Genomic DNA, 19,744 nt, shown 5'->3' with positions numbered 1-19,744 from the left:
AAGACAATTACACATTACACAAGACAACAAACTGAAGAGGTGAGTAAATCAGTCCTGTTAAAGCATTTGACTCAAATATTAGAACAGCCATAAATATTTCAGTGTCCTGACTTGTAAAACGGAAACTACACGCCATCTTTAATCTTTAAAAAGCCCAGAGGTGTTTGGATAAGAAAGCGTCTGGTGAATAATCAGGAAGGTAATTGCAACCCAACGGTGGGTGATTTTTATGAAACAGCAGCCAACAACTGCTGTCATTGGAGATTGTTTTGATTAAAATGACAGGTTATTCCAATCAAGCGGCAGCTGGTTTTAATCAGACTGTCAGTTAACCACACAGTGATTGAACACAGAGGTGACTGTAATCAAAAACCTTCTTATTTTCACACAAACAGTCCAGATTAATAAATCCGTTCCTTTGGTGTGCCCTTTAAAAACAACTGGGCAACTTTTTTTCTAAGTAGATGCATTTATTATTCTTTGGGCTCAGTTGATTTTTATTGTAGACAATAAACGGGATCTCATTCCACTCCAGCTTTTCAAAACTGGGTTTTCAGCATAAACATAATACAAGTTTGGTTTATTCTAAGCTTTATGATGTAGTGAAAGTGTGTGTAAAGCGTTGACTCGATCCCCCAGGGAGGTTTGTTTCTTGCAATACCTGGAAATCCTTTTTGGAAGCTTGAATGTTTTTACTGGGTTGTATTAAAGGAGCAATATGTAAGAATTATACAGTTAAATAATCACAAAACAGCTGAATGTCTCAATCTTATTGGAAGGAAGGTTACATTGAAACAGATGTCTTTATCAGCCAGTTGTGTGGGTGTCAGAGAGAAGTGTGTTTACTATCTGTGAACCCGCAGGATTGCGCTGACCTAACGCTGTAGCGTCAGCTTTTGTAATTCAACACCAGCAGGCAAGAAGCTCCAGAGTTGTTTCTAGAGCCGAAGCCAGTAAACAAGAGCGACCCAGAAGTTATGTCTTGTACCCCTAAGAAGCCACGGTGTCTTGTTATATTCTGATATCGGTTGATGCAGGCTAGAGGCTAACGTTGAACTAACAATGCTAACGGTGAATTAGAAGCAAATAGTCTGCTCTAAAAAATTTCAGTATTACAGTGAAATGTATTTATCTACGTATCGACTTACTGTGTCAGACTCATATCTGCTCGACTTCTAGAATCATCAGGAGCCTCATTTATCAAGCTTGCTTACGCACAAAACGGGGTCTGAAAACTGCGTAAGACACTTTCCACGCAAACTTTGGGATTTGTGAAAGAAAACTGTGCACAACTTTAAGTTGACTAAGGACCTGGCTTACGCACATGTTGGACATGGAGAGCGCCTGCAGTGCTGCTGCTGAGAAGGATAAAATAATGAAATCCTGCAGCATCATCACTTGTACCGCTTCGTTTTCACACAGAACAAGACCCCCCACATGCACACACACATGCACATGCACACTCACACACACACACAGCCTGAAGCACAGAATACGGAATGCAGAAAATCAGCAGGGGGGCAGATTGAGACAGAACGTCATGCATCTGTGACAATGTGTGTCCTGTCACTGTGACCCGATTGATCATGCGCCCTGGCTACTTGGAGAAGGGAGATCTCCGTTTGGGTGACTGTTAGAGCGCGTGACTTTCACCTGGCAATCTGGGGATCAAATCCTGATTAGACCATTTTTTTATATCCAGATCTTTCTGAAGAATTCACAACATTGACGGCTTCAGCAACGCTGTGCCACTCCATGGATTTTCTCTTATTTGTTTTGCAAAAGCACTTCCTTTCATTTTTCCACCTCACCCACAGGTACCTCAACTTCTGCTTGTGGAGACATCTTCCTTGATCTGCGGTCGTGATAGAAATGCTGCAACAAGCCGGCTTATGTATATGCATGAGATCCACAAGGCACTTTGCATTGACCATTTATGGCAGTAAGTGGGCGTGGTGAGGGCGGGATGTGACTAAAAAGCAGCTGAGAAACATTCTCGTTAGTCTCTGATTCATGAAGCGGAGATTGCGTGCAGCTGTGCATACTCCATGTTTGATAGATCACAAACCTACTTGGCGTAAGTCCTTTTTTTTTTTTTTTTTTTTTTTGCTGAGCCTAAGTACGTTTTAGTAAGTATTCTACACAATGTTTGATAAATGAGACCCCTGGTGCTGATCTGTAGCCAACAGCCATGAAACGGTGGTGAGAAAGTGACTCGTATGTTTCGACAATGAGCTGCAGTAACCAGATTTGACCATGGATGTCAGTTTTACTTCATTCTTACACAATGCACCTTTAAGTGGATAAATAAAAATAAAAAAAGATTGTATTTTTATTTTTAACTCATTCTTGTGGCAAATATGATTTTGGACCATGTCTGGACAGCTTTGGTAAACCACTGATCTAGATGTATCAGTTAGTTCCACTTTTAAAAACCTGTCAAGATTTATATTTTTACCTCATCTGCATTAGATGGTTGGAGCCCATGGGTTATATCTTCTTAATTTACACCTTTGGATTGAGGAAATTGATTTTTTAATATTAAATTTCCAGCCGATAGTCCTGAAACTGCAAACTTTTCATATTTACAGACATCACTGAAAAATGCTAAAACAAAAGAAAAATACATTTTCTCGTATTTATTATTCAGTATTTTTACATCAAAATAAGCCACATAGATTAAAAACTAGCTATCTGTTAAGGAACTAATTATACCCACCAACCCACAGAACCATTTAAAGATGTTTTGCGCTGTTTGGCTCGGCAGTAACAGAACCTCCTCTCTAGACAACAAAGATATTAAAAGTCTGATTTATTCAAAAACATCTGAAAGTAAATTGTGTTCATCGCTGAGCATTTTTAAGATGTTAGAATCAGTTTGGAGGTTCTGTATCTAGACAGGAGGATGAAACATTTCTGTGCATTTTTACAGAAAAAATCTCTTTATGCTTTTAGCGTTTGGATGGTCTTTAAAGAAAAAATTATCTTCCTGATGTGTTCTGACAGCATAAAATAACACATATTTGCCTGTTGTAATAAGGGGCTGTGCCTGGTCAGGAGAAAATGACGATTCCAGCCCCCAAAAATAATGATTCCATTTGTCATCATTTGTGATTCACCTAAAAATTAATATTTTGCCTCTTCTTGCATTTTCACATAAAGAAGACTGTTCTGTGCTGTGGTGCAGATAACGCACGCTTGGTGAGGTCCATTTGGCTGAATGCTGGGAGAGACTTTATCTGCTCTCCATCCTTCCATAGCTCCATATTCTCCAGGGGCCGGAACCGGGCGGAAAAAAAAGAGGCTAATTTGCCCCAGAGGGATCAATATAGCATCACAAAATTCCATTTAGATCCATTTGTGGTGTAAATCAGTAATTACCCACGAAAATCTATGCTTTCAAAGGCATCAGCAGCAGCAGCCACTGGTGTTGGTGGGATTAAAGCAGGTAGCTGGCCGGTCTCATCGAGGCTCCAGAGGGACGCTGCGTGTGAACGCTGAGAAAAGACTTTGAGGTGGTTCAAAGCTCATTTTGTGCGATAATAAAACAAAAGTTGTTGTCATTCTTAACCCTAATGCCTGAAAACAGATGTGAAGTATGTAAAATAAATTTACTTCATCTTTGACCCTCCAGAGAACAAATATTCTTATAAAGAAACGTTGCCGTGACTCTTGCCTCCATAACTTGTTTTATTCATGCTAACTTTTGCACATTTTAACTTATTAACTTACGCATTTTATCATTTTTACAGTGAATCATTAATTTAGGAGTTCCTTTCCCACTGGACCCAACAATGAGGCTAACACTTTTAAATGTTCGGCATCGCGTCGTCTCGTCGTTCCCTCTCATTCAGCCGGGCCATGACCCAAATAAGAGATGAGTAAAATGGATTTCACAAAGGCAAGTTTCTGCCATTTTCAAGTGTGTTTCTGTTTGAATCTTGTTAAAAATGGCCTCCCGAACAGCCTCTGTTCAGAGAAAAAGAGAATAGAACTGAAGAGCTAGTCTGCGTGTAACCAACACCAAAAAGGACTGCAGTCGTCTCTGAAAGCTATACTCAGCACCTCAGGTGCATTCTGGGATTTCTCACGGTTCAAAACAAATATCCAAAATGTTTGAAGAATTTAAGGAAAGTTTATATCTTAAAGCTTTGCATAACCATCCGTGTTGCATCAGCTGTTACTTGGACTGAAATTTTAGGAAGGCAAGACTATCTAGACCAGAAGGGATGCGTTTGGGTGCCGCTGCTGACATACGTAAACCACAAAAACTGTGATTGTAAATGTTTATGAAAAATTTGGTTTCAGCTGAGCACAGACTAGCAGTTAGCTCATCAGTCCTGTAGAACAGACACTATTTCTTCAGTCATTCAGTAAACTATCTGCAACTGTAGAAGGTGATTTATTTTCAATAACTTACACACAAAGTGGCCAAAAAACTTCATAAATGGGGGAAAATTAAGATGACTCACTTTATCCGTAAAGCAGCGACTACCGGGGACAAGAAGAGGCTGCAGCGTGTTGTACGCTCTGCTGAGAAGGTCATTGGCTGCAAACTCCCCTCCATACAGGACCTGTACACCTGCAGGACACTGAGGGGTGCAGGTTGGATCACAGCTGACTCGTGTCACCCTGGACCGTCTTTTTGACTGGCTCCCATCTGGCAGGAGGCTCAGATCCATTCGGACCAGAACCTCAAGAACGGTTTCTTCCCCTCTGCTGTTGGACTCATGAATGACAAACCTAGGACTGCCCACACCAGTCGCTTGATTCCAGTCACATGACCCGGTGTTGCGTTTGTAACTGAACTGCTCTGATTAGCACCTACACTCACATGTATATAGCAGCCGTGTTTCTAATTATTGCCACTTTCTGTTTTTATTTTATCATGATTATATTCTTCCTTCCTATCTTTTCTCATCTCTTACTTCCATCTTCCTTTTTTGCACCAAGTACTGCAGCATTGTCCTAATGTTGTGATTTCTGCACGAATGGCAATACAACCTTCTGATTCTGATTCTAATAATGCAAAACAAATCACCTGCACATGTATCCATTAGTGCATTGACCAGAGTCATGGACTTAATAGCATTAAGTCAGATGGTTCTAGTGGGAACGTGCGCCGTTCTCTCTGCTAGATCTGAACAAGGAATCTGGCTGAAACTCCGCCTACGTAGGTCCGTGCCATCAGAGCCCATTTCATTCAGACGCTCAGTGTGTTTAAGCTTGAGATCTAAACAAACGCAACCAAAAGTTTTGGGTAGCTTATAAAGCCGGGCTCTCTGGAGCTATGCTGCCATTAGGATGATAATTAATAAATAAATAAACAAATAAATAAATAAATAACAGACAAAACAAACTTATCAGACAAAATTCAAAAACATAAAAATCCCTAAAACCTGCCGACACAGGGAGCAGGAGTTCCAGAGGGCTCATTGTGTCAGGAAGCGAGACGGCACCTTGGTTAAGCCCGGCACAGTCGGAGCGCAGCAGTGTTCCCCATATATTCATTTATTTCTGGCAGGCAGCTACAATAAAACTTTACTTACTACAAATTGAATTTCTATATTTGGAGGAGCTCACCTCGCTCTCTCATCCCGTCTCTGATAAACTCTGAAAACAGATGCAGAGACGCACCGTGACTTATTCCTCCCTCCTGCTGCAGACAGACACCATCATCGGAGCCCTTTCTTTGAGAGGTTGAGTGTGCTTTCTCTGCTCAAAACCTTCAGCGCTCAAAGGCGGATTTTCTTACTTCTGCTCTGCTTTGTACAGGCAGAGCGGGGCCTTACATGGTTACGCTTCATGGCCATTGAGCTTTTGTTAAACAATTATTCTTTATTAAATTTGTTCAAAAGGAGAAATGCGGAGGTAGTAAAATCCACAAACACACTTTATCCCTCGGGGTTCTGAACATTGTCTAAAGGACCCTAAACGAATGTAGGAAGTTACTCTTTTGTATTTCGGACTCCTTTTCTGTTTGATGATGAAAGTCTAGGATTGATGAGTGGGCAGTAAGTTTTTATATGATGCTATAAGCTAAGAAGTGTTGCTTTTACATTTTTATTAACAGTCTGAAGATTTTGGCACCATTTGGTCCTGGCCAGTCAACAGCAAATGCACCAGCCGCAGCTGTTGGAACTGCTATTCGTACACCATTACATCATGTGTAATAATCATGCATTCGTGAAAAATACTAATATAAAAGCAGATTATGAGATCTGTTGTCATTTTAATCTTTGGCAACAATGCAGCATCTGCAGTGGGATATGTTTAAAACATTGATATACAATTTAAACAAAATACAAGATGACTTTATATCTTTTTATTGATATATCTGGTCAAACTGTTACGCTAGCAATTAGCCACTATGCTAGCGACACGTTGCTCCATCTCTAAGCAGCTATTGCGTGTATTCTCACAAGTTTGCTCAATCTCAGAGCCTCTGAGTAAACGTGCTGCTCTAAACTTTGCATTTGGCGTCCTGGTTTTTAATTATTTGGGGACGTTCAACGCCAACAGAGTTCTGTTTTCCATCCTGCTCGCGCGGAGAGACGAGCCAAACCAGTGTTGCCAGATCCAAAATCCCACAATATCGTACAGAGAGGCCTAAATTATCGTTTTTCAGTACAAATTATCGTACATTATACATTTGATAATAACGTTCTATAAATGACTTCTCACTCCAATATAATATAACAAAGAAGGTGTTTTATATTGCCCTGTTTAAACAAACATCTTTAAAACCAGTAATATAATGCCTATAAACGTGCAGAGTGTGTCGGCACCACTCCGACCTCCACGCATTGACACAACATGCACATTTGCGCAGTCCTATTTATGTCATTTCTACATAGGTTAAACGCACGCGACAAAACATCACACCAGTGGAAAAACTGACCCAATAAATGACAAAGCAGCCTACTCACCTAGTTCCAGAGTCAGTTTTTGTAATAGACACAATAGCATAAACCTGTAAGCACTGAGGTGAAATCTGACTTCAGAACAGTTTAAAATGATGTAATGGACTTGGGAAAGCCACAGCGAAAGACGGTGTTACTAGATGCAATGTGAAATTATCGTACATTGGAGGATTTTTGAAACTATTGATCGTACATCGTACAGAGCCCAAAATTATGGTACAAATACGATAATTATCGTACATCTGGCAACACTGAGCCAAACCCCTCTATCTCCTGTGTAATCGGGAAACATCTACGGATAGCCGGAGTGGCCAAATTACCTCAAACATAATGTAAGGGTTTGAATAGTAAACTTTAGGGTAAACGTTTTATTTTGAAGGTGAGCTCAATGGGTGAGAAATGTTGTTCCGGTTCCGGGTTTTTTCCGCTCTGGTTTGCTATGCTAGTAAATACTCTGTTACGAGCAATTCTGTTGAAAAAGTTAAGAGTTTGTAAGGCGTGGGTTACGGCAACAGTAGCCCGAAAATAATCCTGATAAAAGAGCAACCAGAGACTCTGAGTCATTACAGTATCATCGCTGATATGAGCCAGTACTGTTGGACTCCAGCCATGTTTGCCCTGATAACTAATAACCCCACAGTGCATGACCCACGTGATCTTCAGTAGATGCAATTACATCATCATACATTTAGTTTAACATGATAGATTTATTTTCTCTGGATAAGAAATATACGACATGGCCCACCTCTAGATGACATTTAAACAATTTTACATTAATTATAAATATATAATTAAAAAGTGCCTGTGGGACATTTGATACACCTCTAGCTCTCAACTGTGTGTGTGTGTGTGTGTGTGTGTGTGTGTGTGTGTGTGTGTGTGTGTGTGTGTGTGTGTGTGTGTGTGTGTGTGTGTGTTAGCAGACAGCTGCACCAGTGTTTCTAAAGCTCAGACTGGTAGAGAATAGGCACAAAGGTTAAAGTTTGACAAGAATCAATACATTTTTATGCATTAATCTACTGATTCATGTATATAATTTCTCAAGTCAGCTTGAAGTGAGTCAACTTGTAAATATTTACAAGAGAAAAAATATCGAGATATATATCGTATATCGGAATTCAGCAAAAAGATATTGAGACATACGTTTTGGTCCATATCTTCCAGCCCTAATCTGCAGCTTTATTATCCTGGAAAGCCAACGAGGCCGTAACTGTTGAAACAGATGCGAACGCATCCTCTGTCTCAAGAAAGGACTTCAGTACCTCTATCTGCTCTTGACTCAGAGTAAACCCCACGTCTAAAAATCTAAAGCTGATTTTCATATTAGCTGCCACCATCTGCATTGTTTCGCTCAGTCGCAGTAACAGCCCACCCACCAAACTGATAGAGCACTGTGATTGGCCAGACACGAGACTGTTTGGGTGTGCTGAGGGTCTAATAGAGTGGCTGGACTGACACGCAAACCAAAATCATTCTGCCTTCTGCCACAGTCTGATGAGATGTGTAGGATGCAGCTTTATAACATTCAACATCACCTTTTTACTAGTATCTTCAAAATTTGCTGTGGTCAGTAAGAATAAATGCTTTTTGAGTCTTTTTCTGCAGGATGAAAACTCTGTTGCTCCTGTTTCATGGGGTGAAGTTAGAGGAATGGGGTGAAAATGGTCTTACTGACCTTTTCAGGATATGTGAAAATCTAGCCTCTGATTAGCTAACGCGACTCTTCTATTGCCTTTGTTCACTCATCGTTCTTGCTAATGGTTAGCTTCTACTAGCTTAGACGTGGTCTATGCCTTCCTAGCCGCTAAATCCATCCGGCCCTCTGAGATTGCAGACCATAGCAGGTGGTGCCACAAATGCAAATGTAACTGTGTGACATAGATATGTGTGTGTTTTTCTGACTCGAGTTTTCCCATTTTCTTTCTTTTCTGCAGCTAATGTAGGAAACAGGGGTAGAAGACTGAGTTCGTGTCCAGCGTGAATGTGAAACTCAGAGTGTTCTACGTTTCCCAGCAAAACTCCACTTTAAAAACCATCTCATTAACATTAAATTATTCAAAATGTTAAACATTTCCCTGCAGTGGGAGTGTGTTCCTGCTCTAATAGCTTCCCATCATGGCTTGGTCAGTAAGTGCAGCTACCAGAGTTTGTTCAGACAGAAGTTTTAATTCTACAATGAAAAAAAAAAACCCCAACCTCAAATTAGTTTAATACATGACAACTAATTTAAAAAAAATCCTGAGAAAGATGATGATGCAATGAAATGAATGTCACCTGTATGATGTTTGAGACCAAGTATGGACTGTGTCAGTGATTCAGCAGCTTGTGGTTGTGGGTGTTTATGCTCTGCCCACTTTCTCCTTTTTCCTGCAACATTCCTGTTTTGTTCTCTCTGTTGCTATGCTCGCTCCCTTCCTCACTCCCTCTCTCGCTCTCTGTTTATCTGTTTGACTTTCTCGCTCACTTTTTCAAAGGATTACAGTGAAATTTGAGGCTAAGGATTATGAAAAATCAATGCTATGTTCAGTTGCAACGAGGTTTGCTGCTAGGGATTTGTACACAACATGAGGCAGTTAGTGGATCTGTTGGCCTTAGTGTGCGTGTGTGTGTGTGTGTGTGTGTGTGTGTGTGTGTATTTAAGAGTTGAAATGTGCATAAAGAGGCCCTTTCACCGCGTAGCCTGCAGACAGTCTGGAGGTGGGGAGGCTTTGATTGGAGGGGAATCGCAGGGAACTAATCAATACGACACATCCTGCTAAGAAAGTATTCTCACTCACACACACACACACACACACACACGAGGCACACTCACTCGCTTTCACACACATCCACGCACCGATAAGTTTCATTTAACACTCCCCCTCCTCCCGTACCGCTCCACAGAATGTGTAAATGAATGATTTGGCATGTGTGAGTGAAGCCACGGCTAAAACAAGGATTATCACAAGGCGATTTTCTGTCCTGCACGCACATGCATGTGAGCGTCCGTGCACGCGTGTCTGCGGGAAGCACTTGGATGTGTTGGCGCACTGCAGTCAGGTGGTGTGGTGCCTATTGTGGAGAAAGTGAGACCTCATTAAAAATGTATGCGGCCCAGGCATCAGCAGCCAACCAAGCAGCAGCCTCTCTCGAGATGGAAAGCTCCTCCGTGGTTGGGATTAGTGGTGGTGTGCATGAATCCATGCATGTGATGATGAGCCTATATCATATCTTCTCTTTTTAATTGGCGGATGTGAGGAAATCTCTTTTTTATAGATCTTTTTGCTTTGATTCGCCTTCCTCAGTTCTTTTTTCTGTCTCCTTTCATGTTGAAACTGTTCCCATTTAGATCCTCTTTTATGATAATGACGACGCTTTGATTGTACGACTAATCTTGTCTTAAGGGTTGCTTTTACAAATTTAACAACAAGTCTTGCATAATCTTTAAAGGTTAACCCACACTGCTAAAAAATGTTTTCGTCTCTTGCCCCGAGAAGCGTTCAGCTACGCAGATAATTCTGGCTTCAACAGATGGAAATAGGAGAATTTTGTATTTGAATATCTTAATCTGCTTCATTTTTCTTCGTCTTAACAATTGACTTGATGCAAAGTACATTTCTGTTCATATAAAATTCACACATTTTCTTTGATGTGGAACCTTAAATGTTCCAGGTCTTAGTCAAATACAAGTCTTCTCCATTTACCTTCTATAATTATTATTTTTGGATAATTTAACATTTTGAATTATGTTTAAAAAATCAAGTTTATTGAGTTCTTTGTAATTTTTAAAATAATTACTATGCATTGAGATTTAAGTATTTAATCTGCACTGAACAGTCCCTGTTTTAATCAGGATCGTGTACCGCCACAAAATACATTTAATGGTTTCAGGATTTGTTTTTACAAGGAAGTAAACCATTATTTCATCCCTGTGTCTGTTGCCTGCATCACATTTTAAATGAAACAATTATTGAATATCAATTGATTATTCCATCCAACCATTTTCGTCTGCTTATTTTGGATCGCGGGGGCAGCAGCCTAAGCAGGGAGGCCCAGACTGCCCTCTCCCCAGCCACTTGGGCAGCTACTCCGGGGAATCCCAAGGCGTTCCCTGGCCAGCCGAGAGACGTAGTCCCTCCAACGTGTCCTGGGTCTCCTCCCAGTTGGACGTGCCAGGAAAACCTCACCAGAAAGGTCCAGGAAGCTTCCTGACCAGATGCCCGAACCACCTCAACTGCCTCCTCTCGTTGTGGAGGAGCAGCGGGTCTACTCCGAGCCCCTCTCAGATACCGACATTCTCACCTCATATCTTAGGGAGAGCCCAGCCTCTCTGCAGAGAAAACTCATTTCGGCTGCTTGTATCCGCGATCTTATTCTTTCCGTCACCACCCAAAGCCGTGACCACAAGTAGGTGAGGGTAGGAACGTAGATCGACCGGTCAATCAACCTTCTGGCTCGGCTCTCTTTTCACCACGACAGACCGGTGCAACGCCCGCTTAGCTCAGGTTCGGTTGGAGAAACAGAATAAAACAGAAACGGAGCTTCCAAAAGATGTCTGCAGCAACCCTCAGACATATGAAGGAAGCTATTCTTCACTGCAGTATGTGAACAGTTAGCAAAGCACAACGTGCAACAGGTACGTTTTATCAGTTCCTCGGGAGAAATTACTGCTAAGATTTCAGGCAGCTTTCTCCATAACTGTCTAAACACTTTGGATGTAGGGAAAGGATAAAAAAAGGCTTTTTCCCCAGCTGTGTCAGTTCTCTGTCACATCTTTGCATTGACCATGAATAAATGCAGTTTCAGCTCATTTTTGCAGCATTAATTACAGACAAATGTAAATAATTCTTCTTAATTTAAGTAAAACGTTTAAAATTATATTTTTACTAAGCTGCAGGATATCTTCTGCAGCTCACCATCTGGGATTTTTAGGTTATTGCCAACATTTCCACAATCCTGTCCTCTCTGATGCTTTCCTCCTCTTCTCGCTCACTTTGCTGAGTCATCATAGCAGCAACCGTCCGACAGTGCCACGCTTTGCTGCACGACTTCTCAGTCAACATCAGCTTCAGCAGCTAGGAATCATCCCTACTGACTGTGAAGGTGTGTGTGTGCGTGTGTGTGAACACATTTTTGCGTTCGTGGGCACCCACGTGGGCGTGCATGCAAACGCAGCTGTGAGACAGTCGAATGCCCATGCTTTACCGGAAGCTCGGCACCAGGGGAGAAAGAAAAGACCGGCAGAGTAATGACAGATTTATAATTACTGAGTCGTGCGTTCAGCACTGCTCAGCACCAACTGTCTGTGGAACGCAATCTGGGTGTAATTTCTGCTGATCAGGCCCGCCACACACTTAACGGTCATAGTGCAGGTATAATAGAATACACACACGCACACGCTCACACGCACAGAAGCATACGTGGCATGCAAAAGAATTCCATCTAAAATGTGGGTGCAACAGCAGATTGCCCAGTTAATCTGTTGGAGATGAAATGATCACCTAAACTCCCCGAAGGGAAAGTCGTCATCGCAGTGCAGCACTAAGACATCAGCTTAATGGAAGAACATGAATGATTCACCAGGTAGAGAACACGAAACCCGGCTCATTTAAAAAAATCTCACCTGATTACGAGATTGGACAAATAGGACTTTAATTAAATTTCACTCAATAATTTAGGGAACCAAAAAAATGAAGTAAAAGCTTGGAAATGAAACAATTATAGACAACGAGGAGCAAAACTTTCTTTATAGATGTTCTGTGTTGGGCTGAAGCCAGAATCTCACTGGCAATAAAAAAGGAATGACACTGGAGATGAAGAACCCTTTGTGGTTTAGTTTACATCCGTCCACCGTGAGAAACGTCCTAATTCTAACCTGCAATCCAGAACCAGACATTTCAAGACATTTTAGAGTTTGGAAATTCAATTAGGCTCAATTACAAGCCTAATAAAGACACTGTCAGGGGAAGCAGTTCTGTTGTGCAATGCAAGTTTTACCTTAACCCCGGTTTCACACTGCAAGCATCAGCGGAACGGAATGCAGCGAAGCGGCACCGCTTCAATAGAATCCAATTATAGTCTATGGAGCGTTTCTAACCAGTCGCGACGCGGCAATTTCCAGGCGCGTCCCAGAAGCGGCGTGCCGCGCCGCGCCGCTAAAGATAGGATCGAGTTATATTTTTTCCGCAAGCCGCTTCTGGGACACGTCAATTTCCGCAGTTCGCATAGTGCGAGACAGGAAACCACACGGTTTCAGTGTAAAATCCCCGGTTATTTTCAAAATAAAATGCAACGTTGCGATGTTATGTGTAACTTAGGTCTGCACGTGTGACCGAACGGCTTTGTTTACCACCGGTTTCTTTCGAGAAGTGCAACGGTGTGATTCCTCGCAGGGGTTGTGATCTCTTGATGAGGAAGGTGTCGGAAGTCTCGAGGGATTTTAGAATCTCGCGGGTACAGAGAGGCGCGGCGAGGAAGCCGTGCCGCGGCCAAGACTCTCCCGGTGTGAAAAGGGCCGCTTTGAAGTTCGCGAGTGAGCCGCTCCGCTGCTGTTCCGTTCAGCTGATGCTTGCAGTGTGAAACCGGGGTTAGTCCTCCAGCTTTCTCCTTCCCAGCGTCTCCCCTAATCCTCTCTGGGCAGTAGCGTCGTGGAGCGGCTGTTCATGTTGGTGGACTCTTTAGATTGTCTTCATGTTGCGAGTTCCCTCTGCCAGAATAAAAGCTTTGTTCATGCTGAAAAACACATCGTTGCTCCTCTGAAAAGACGCAGAAAGCAAAGAGCTGTCACCGGTAAAAACATCATTTCTACATATACGGAAGTGCAAATCTGCATTAGTCTTTTATTTTGAAAATTTCTAGATGCTTTACACTGATACAGTGCTATTTCCTGTCTAGTCCTAGCTAACTGCAGAGTTTTACATGACCCAGATATGTGCTGCTTCAAGAATATAACCCAATCCTGTTATTGTGCAGAGGTCGCGTCTGGAACATGCCTGAAGCGTTCCATGCTGCGTCTGGTGGGAATCAAACCATAGACTATGCTGTCTTCCATTTGCTACGGGGATGTGGCACTGCTGTAACGCGCTGCAGATGCACCCGGTGCAAATTAGACTCAAGCATGTTAATGAAGGGCAGAGGTTACAGCAGGAAAAAGGACATGAAAAGCCTCAAATGCTGCTAAATGCCTCACACGACTCCCGCTGGCCCTACCAAACCAGAGGTAGCCGTCTGAACTCTGTTGGTGAATTTGGGACGATAAGGTTAATTTATGACCCTTTACACAAAATTCTTCATTTATTCTGTTTTAATAACAAAGTGTCTTAAGTCCCAATCCAGAGAAATTCCAACCAGTTATTGAACTTTTCCGGCTCGTCTGTGAATCCAACAAAACCTTCACGTCATAATCTCTACATTATAATCTCTCGCCGATGATAGTTCAACTGAACAACCTCAGTTTTATCCTCAAAACAAGTATTTTGGTGAGTCTTTAATTGGTTTTCTGCACAATGAAGTTATTTTCCATTTAGGCCGTTTTCAGTCTCAGATAAAATAAATGACAACTTTTTATTTTCTCTGCAAAGTCGACTGTACAGCCTTGTTATCTGCAGCTCTTCTACCATTAATTGCTTCTTGCTGTAGAGGTACATCATTTGTCTGTCAGTCTTGCAGGTTGGCGTTTTGCTCTTGTGTGAAATTGAATGAGCTAAAACTCAGTTAGAACAGGATTATTGTTCATGGTCCAACATTCTGACTGAGTGTAAGCTGTACTAACCCTTTATTTTCTTATCACAGTTCTAATCCCTCACTGCATCAGGTGTGTCCTTTAGTCGGACACACACACGCACACACACACACTTTCAGACGTTCTAATGTTCTTGTATTCTGCATAAATACATGAATGTATTAACTCTTCCACTTTCCAATCAGGTGACCCCACCAGGACAGGGGGTGGCTAAACAGGGTTTAAAATGTAGGGAAGTGAAGCACCCGTTAAAAAATATTAAAATAAAAATAAAAACACACCAGAGGTCCGTCTGACACCATTAACAATGTGGGAGGGTTAAAAAAAGCATAGAACTCTAACGTGTTTTCTGTTCTTCAGGTGCGTTTGCAACATCGATTGTTCACACATCAGCTTCAACCCCGTGTGTGCCTCAGACGGTCACTCCTATGACAACCCCTGCCAGGTGAAGGAGGCGTCCTGTCAGAGGCAGGAGCGCATTGAAGTCAAGTACCTGGGCCACTGCCAAGGTTTGACTCTCACACAGAGAATCATGCATGCGCTGACGCTAAACGGTCAGAAAGGGAGCAGAAGCTGTCGGTCTGAGCAGACATTGGCTTCACATGGAACGACAAAAAGACACAAACAACAACTTTAGTCTGTGCAGTCTCTTTTCTTTTTGTTCAGTTGTTCTCTCTTCAGTCAGTGTCTCAGCGCCGACCGTTGGCAACTAAAAATCACAACAAAGTGTGTACATTTTCAGCTGGAATGAGACTGAACTGGTATAACCAACACTTGTGCAGAAGCAGAAACACCCTCTGCCTTCCACCAGCTGCATGAGTAGTGTGTAAAGAAGCAAACAGCCGCCGTCATGGTCAATAAGTTGGTCTCCGTTGGTCTATTTTTTACGCGCTGCGCTCCCAGAACACATCAAGCTCAGCAGTTCAAATCAGGTTTGACAGGAAATGAAACATGAGCATCCGAAAAATTTCAAAATATAGCATACACCGCCCTCATGGATTAAACAGACACATGCACGTTTGTGGCCTCCTGGACGTCAGGGCTCTGACAGTGCTCCTCCTTGCACAAAGGTCCTGCTTCTGTGTTGCTGCCCTCCTATGGCCTCCTCCACGTGTCCTGATATACTGGCCTGTCTCCTGGTGGTGCCTCCAGGCTCTGGACCGACACATTAAACCTAGCCACAGCTCACATTGATGTGCCATCCTGGATGAGCTGCACTACCTGAGCCACCTGTGTGGGTTGTAGACTCCGTCTCACGCTACCACTGGAGTGAAAGCACCACCGACATTCAATAGTGACCAAAACATCAGCCAGAAACAGGAGCTGAGAAGTGGTCACCGTCTGCAGATCCACTCCTTTGTTGGGGATGTCCTGCCATAGCTTATAATTTCCACCTTTTCCGTTTGCACAACTATCCTAAGTGGATAGTTTGATTTGACTTGAAGTTACAAACCTTTCATTTTTTTGACTAGTCTACTTTTGCAACTTTAAATTCAAAGCACAAACTCTGACTTCTTAAAAATCCATTCCAATAATGATCTGAAGAGTTTGTTTAGCCGTTCAGCAAAGAAAATTCAACGCAGCATCAATAAGGTGAGAAAAATGCATTATTCCCTCTGATCTTCCTTGCAGATTCTGCTTTTGTTCGGTCTAATGCATTAGCGCAGACCGCTTCAGAAGAGGAGGGATGCATTTATACGTATTAGGCGCACAGGTGCACGCCGTGAAAGCCCTTTGTTAAAATGATCATTCACATCCACACTTCTCCGCTCGCAGTGGCATTGGTTAAAAGGGGGAACGTTTAGTGGATGGGACTGGTGTTTGAGGAGAAGTTGCACTGGCGCAAGATCTGCTTTAACACGTCTTTGGCCTTTCCAGGTGACGTCAAACCTGGGAGCAAAGGCGATGGACACTTGGCACACAGTGACCACAAGGGTGAGTGCTTCTGTAACGGGTGGGGGATTAGCAAAAGAACTCGAGCTGTCAGAGCTGAATTAGACTTTCTTATCATCATCCGTTTTCTATGTTCTTGTTTTTTCCCTTTCTATTACTCACCTCTCCCTCCCGTCACATAGTCTGTTGCAGAGCAAACAGGCGAATACAAGCTTTTAGCAATAACATGTCCGTGTGTTTGTCTCTGTAGGAGAGGAACTGGATGACTTGAGCAATGGGATGGCCAGTGGCTTGTACATTCCTTGTCCAGATCTCTACAAAAACTACTGCGTCCACGGAGAGTGCCAGTTCCCCAGTAGGCTGTCCCAACCCTCCTGCAGGTATGAATTCACACATCTGGGTCAGTCTCTGCATCTCCCACATTAGTTTGATCACAACAAAGCATTCCTTAAAGGAAACTGTTCTTTGAGCCTCTATATAGCATATTAGACTGTTGGGGCTCACAATGGCCCCGGAGCCCTGATAAATGGCCAAATACCCCCAATCCAAAAAGACTGGTTCACTTCGCCCACTCGGCCAGGACATGAAGCATGCTGATTAGCCAGGTTACCTCAATGGATCTATGACGCTGCCTAAAGCTTGAAACTCTACAGCAGAGATCCGATTTGGAAAAATGCAACAGGCAAGCTATGGAACAATTTGCCATTCATTCAAAGTGTGGCTGTTCCTAGAACCTCCTGGAACAGTACATGTGCGCTCTGACATTCCTCTTTGTTGATTCCCTCTCATCCAACAAGGACATTGGCAGTAGCCCAGGATAGCGTTTGCAGTAGCTCGGGCCAGCATTGGTCTGCTGTTAGCGTTACCCCAACATTTATATATTACTGGAGGATGACTGCTTATACTAAGCCAGGATTCGTTGGCGGTTTCTTCCTGTTAAATGGGAGTTTTTCTCTCCACTGTCGCTACATGTTTGCGTAGTATGAGGACTGCTGTAATGACATCGACACACAAAGCATTGACTCAATGCAATCTGCTAGGTTCCTTAAACAGGAAGCGTTTAGCTAATTTGGCTTAATGAACTGAACTAAATTGGAATGTTTACTTTGTGAAGTACCTTGTGACGATTCTTGTCAAGATCTGGTGCTATATCAATAAACTGAATTGAAATTGAATATAACTGATGATGAAGTGGTTGGGACACGCACATTTAAGGGGGTGTGTCTAAGTGGGCTACAGCTCCAATGATGTGTTATCACAGCTTTATCCAGACTGGACTGTTACTCCATGGCCACTAGAGAATTGCTCATTTGCATAAGACAGCAGGTCAGAGATGGCGTAGACCAGGGCTATTCAACTTCCAACCTTGAGGGCCAGTATCTAGCGTGTTTAAGGCCTAGTCCACACGTAGCCGGGTTTTTTTTAAAACGAATATCCGCCCCTCCAAAAACTTGCATCCACACCGCCTCGTTTTAAACAAACTCTGTCCACACGTACCCGGATAAATACGTTGTTAAGGACATGCCAGACCTGTAGGTGGCAGTACTTCCCCCGTTCTTAACCTCGTCCTTTGTCTGTGGTCTTCCGCAAGGAGCAGTAATTCCTCTTGCAAAAACAAACAAGCAGAAAGCGCTTGGACAGTTGATAAAGCGAGCGCAGCTCTGAGGGCATCCATGCTGTCGGCTAGTGTAAACACAGGTCGCACACGTGATGTCAGCATTTTTTTGTCGTGGAAAGTGACGTTGCGGACCTTAAAACTCCGGTTTTGTCCGTCCACACGCAGACACCCAAAACGGAGAAAACGCAGATCTTCACTTTGGCCGGAGTTTTTAAAAAGATCCGTTTTCGTGTGAAAAAACTCAGTTTTCGTGTGGATGACGGGCCAAAACGTAGAAAAATATCTACGTTTTGGCAGATCCCCGGCTACGTGTGGACAGGGCCTGAGTCGTTTTTCTGGTCCAACACACTAGATTCAGTGGTTGAGTCACCTGTGCAGCAGCTCATCAGGCTCTGCAGAAGCTTATTAATAACCTGTTCATTGAATAAGGTGTGTTGAAGCACTAAAACGTGCTGGATACCGGCCCCTGATGCCCGGAATTGAATAGCCCTAGCGTAGACTTTTGGTTTGCTACATTGGACACCCCAAGCCATCTTTTGTCAACCACCACCAAAAGGTAAGGCCATTTTCAGATTCTAGAAATATGCGCTTTAACATGTTTTGGTTGTACATGAGAATGAAACTTTTCAAAAACAGCTTCACATAGTTATGCTCCTATAACTTACATTAATAAGCTAACAGAAACGCTGTCCTGACAAGCCACCCTGTCTATGTGAATATATAGTCTGGCTACAACCCACTGACAGAGCTCAGTCATAGGGTGGAGTCCATATTGTCTTTCATACTGTCTCCACATGCTATTGGACAACAAACAACGTGACGTACTCATCACTAAAGATGTCCGTCACCGGGACAGTCTGCCATATACTCTTGAAGAAGAATCAAATACATATTTTTTTCTAAATAAAAGGACTTAAGTATCTATCTTCCCAACTCAAAGAAAAGCCCAAATCTAAATGGGATAATGTTGATGCTGTTTCAAAATAACAGCCACCATCTTAGTTGTTCCACTCCATCACATCAAACCAATAGGGTTCTGTGACTGACATGACACAAAGCTGATTGGTCCAATGGTAGATCTGCTGGGACTACAATGGAGCGTGGCTAGACAAAATTATTTTGCTTTGGCTTTCTCAAAAAGCCAACATTTTTAAAAGCATCTGATCTAGACTGCTCCACGCAGACTTGGAAGTTCATTCTTACTGATGCTTATGGGTAGTACGATTCATGTTTTACTGCCATGCATGCTAACTGGTGGCTAACAGCTGGTACATTTGTTCAGTCCCTTTCAGCAGAACGGTATTAAAACTCCTGCACATAGTGAATATTACACTGATGTTACTGTGTAACAATACCAGTACCAGTTAAACTGAGGACGTATGCATTCAGCAGAAGGGAGGAATGGCCTACGGTAGCGTTCTGTTTTACATCTGGGATGTCTCAGTCTGCCACTGGAGGAGCTGCCCACAGTGGAATGCAATGGATAGGAGGGGTTTTCCAAGATGGAGGCCATCTTCCCCAGCGACTTTCTTTCTCACATCTCAACTGAATCTAGTTAGCAGGCCAGAACCAAGCTTTTTATGACTAGCT

At 42.7% G+C, this 19,744-nt stretch overlaps 1 protein-coding gene across 1 annotated transcript in view; it reads left to right on the top strand.

The window, feature by feature from the left end:
- Positions 1-19,744, top strand: part of tmeff2a (transmembrane protein with EGF-like and two follistatin-like domains 2a) — a 184,478-nt gene that overhangs the window by 155,369 nt on the left and 9,365 nt on the right. The window contains exons 6-8 of the mRNA XM_015965494.3: positions 15,004-15,152; positions 16,522-16,578; positions 16,787-16,916. Coding sequence (XP_015820980.1) covers positions 15,004-15,152; positions 16,522-16,578; positions 16,787-16,916 — 336 coding nt within the window. The remainder of the gene's footprint in view (positions 1-15,003; positions 15,153-16,521; positions 16,579-16,786; positions 16,917-19,744) is intronic.

The sequence above is a fragment of the Nothobranchius furzeri genome, chromosome 14 (genome assembly GCF_043380555.1).
Source record: "Nothobranchius furzeri strain GRZ-AD chromosome 14, NfurGRZ-RIMD1, whole genome shotgun sequence".
NCBI classification, from domain to species: Eukaryota; Metazoa; Chordata; class Actinopteri; order Cyprinodontiformes; family Nothobranchiidae; genus Nothobranchius; species Nothobranchius furzeri.
This window is presented reverse-complemented; position numbering and strand designations above follow the sequence as displayed.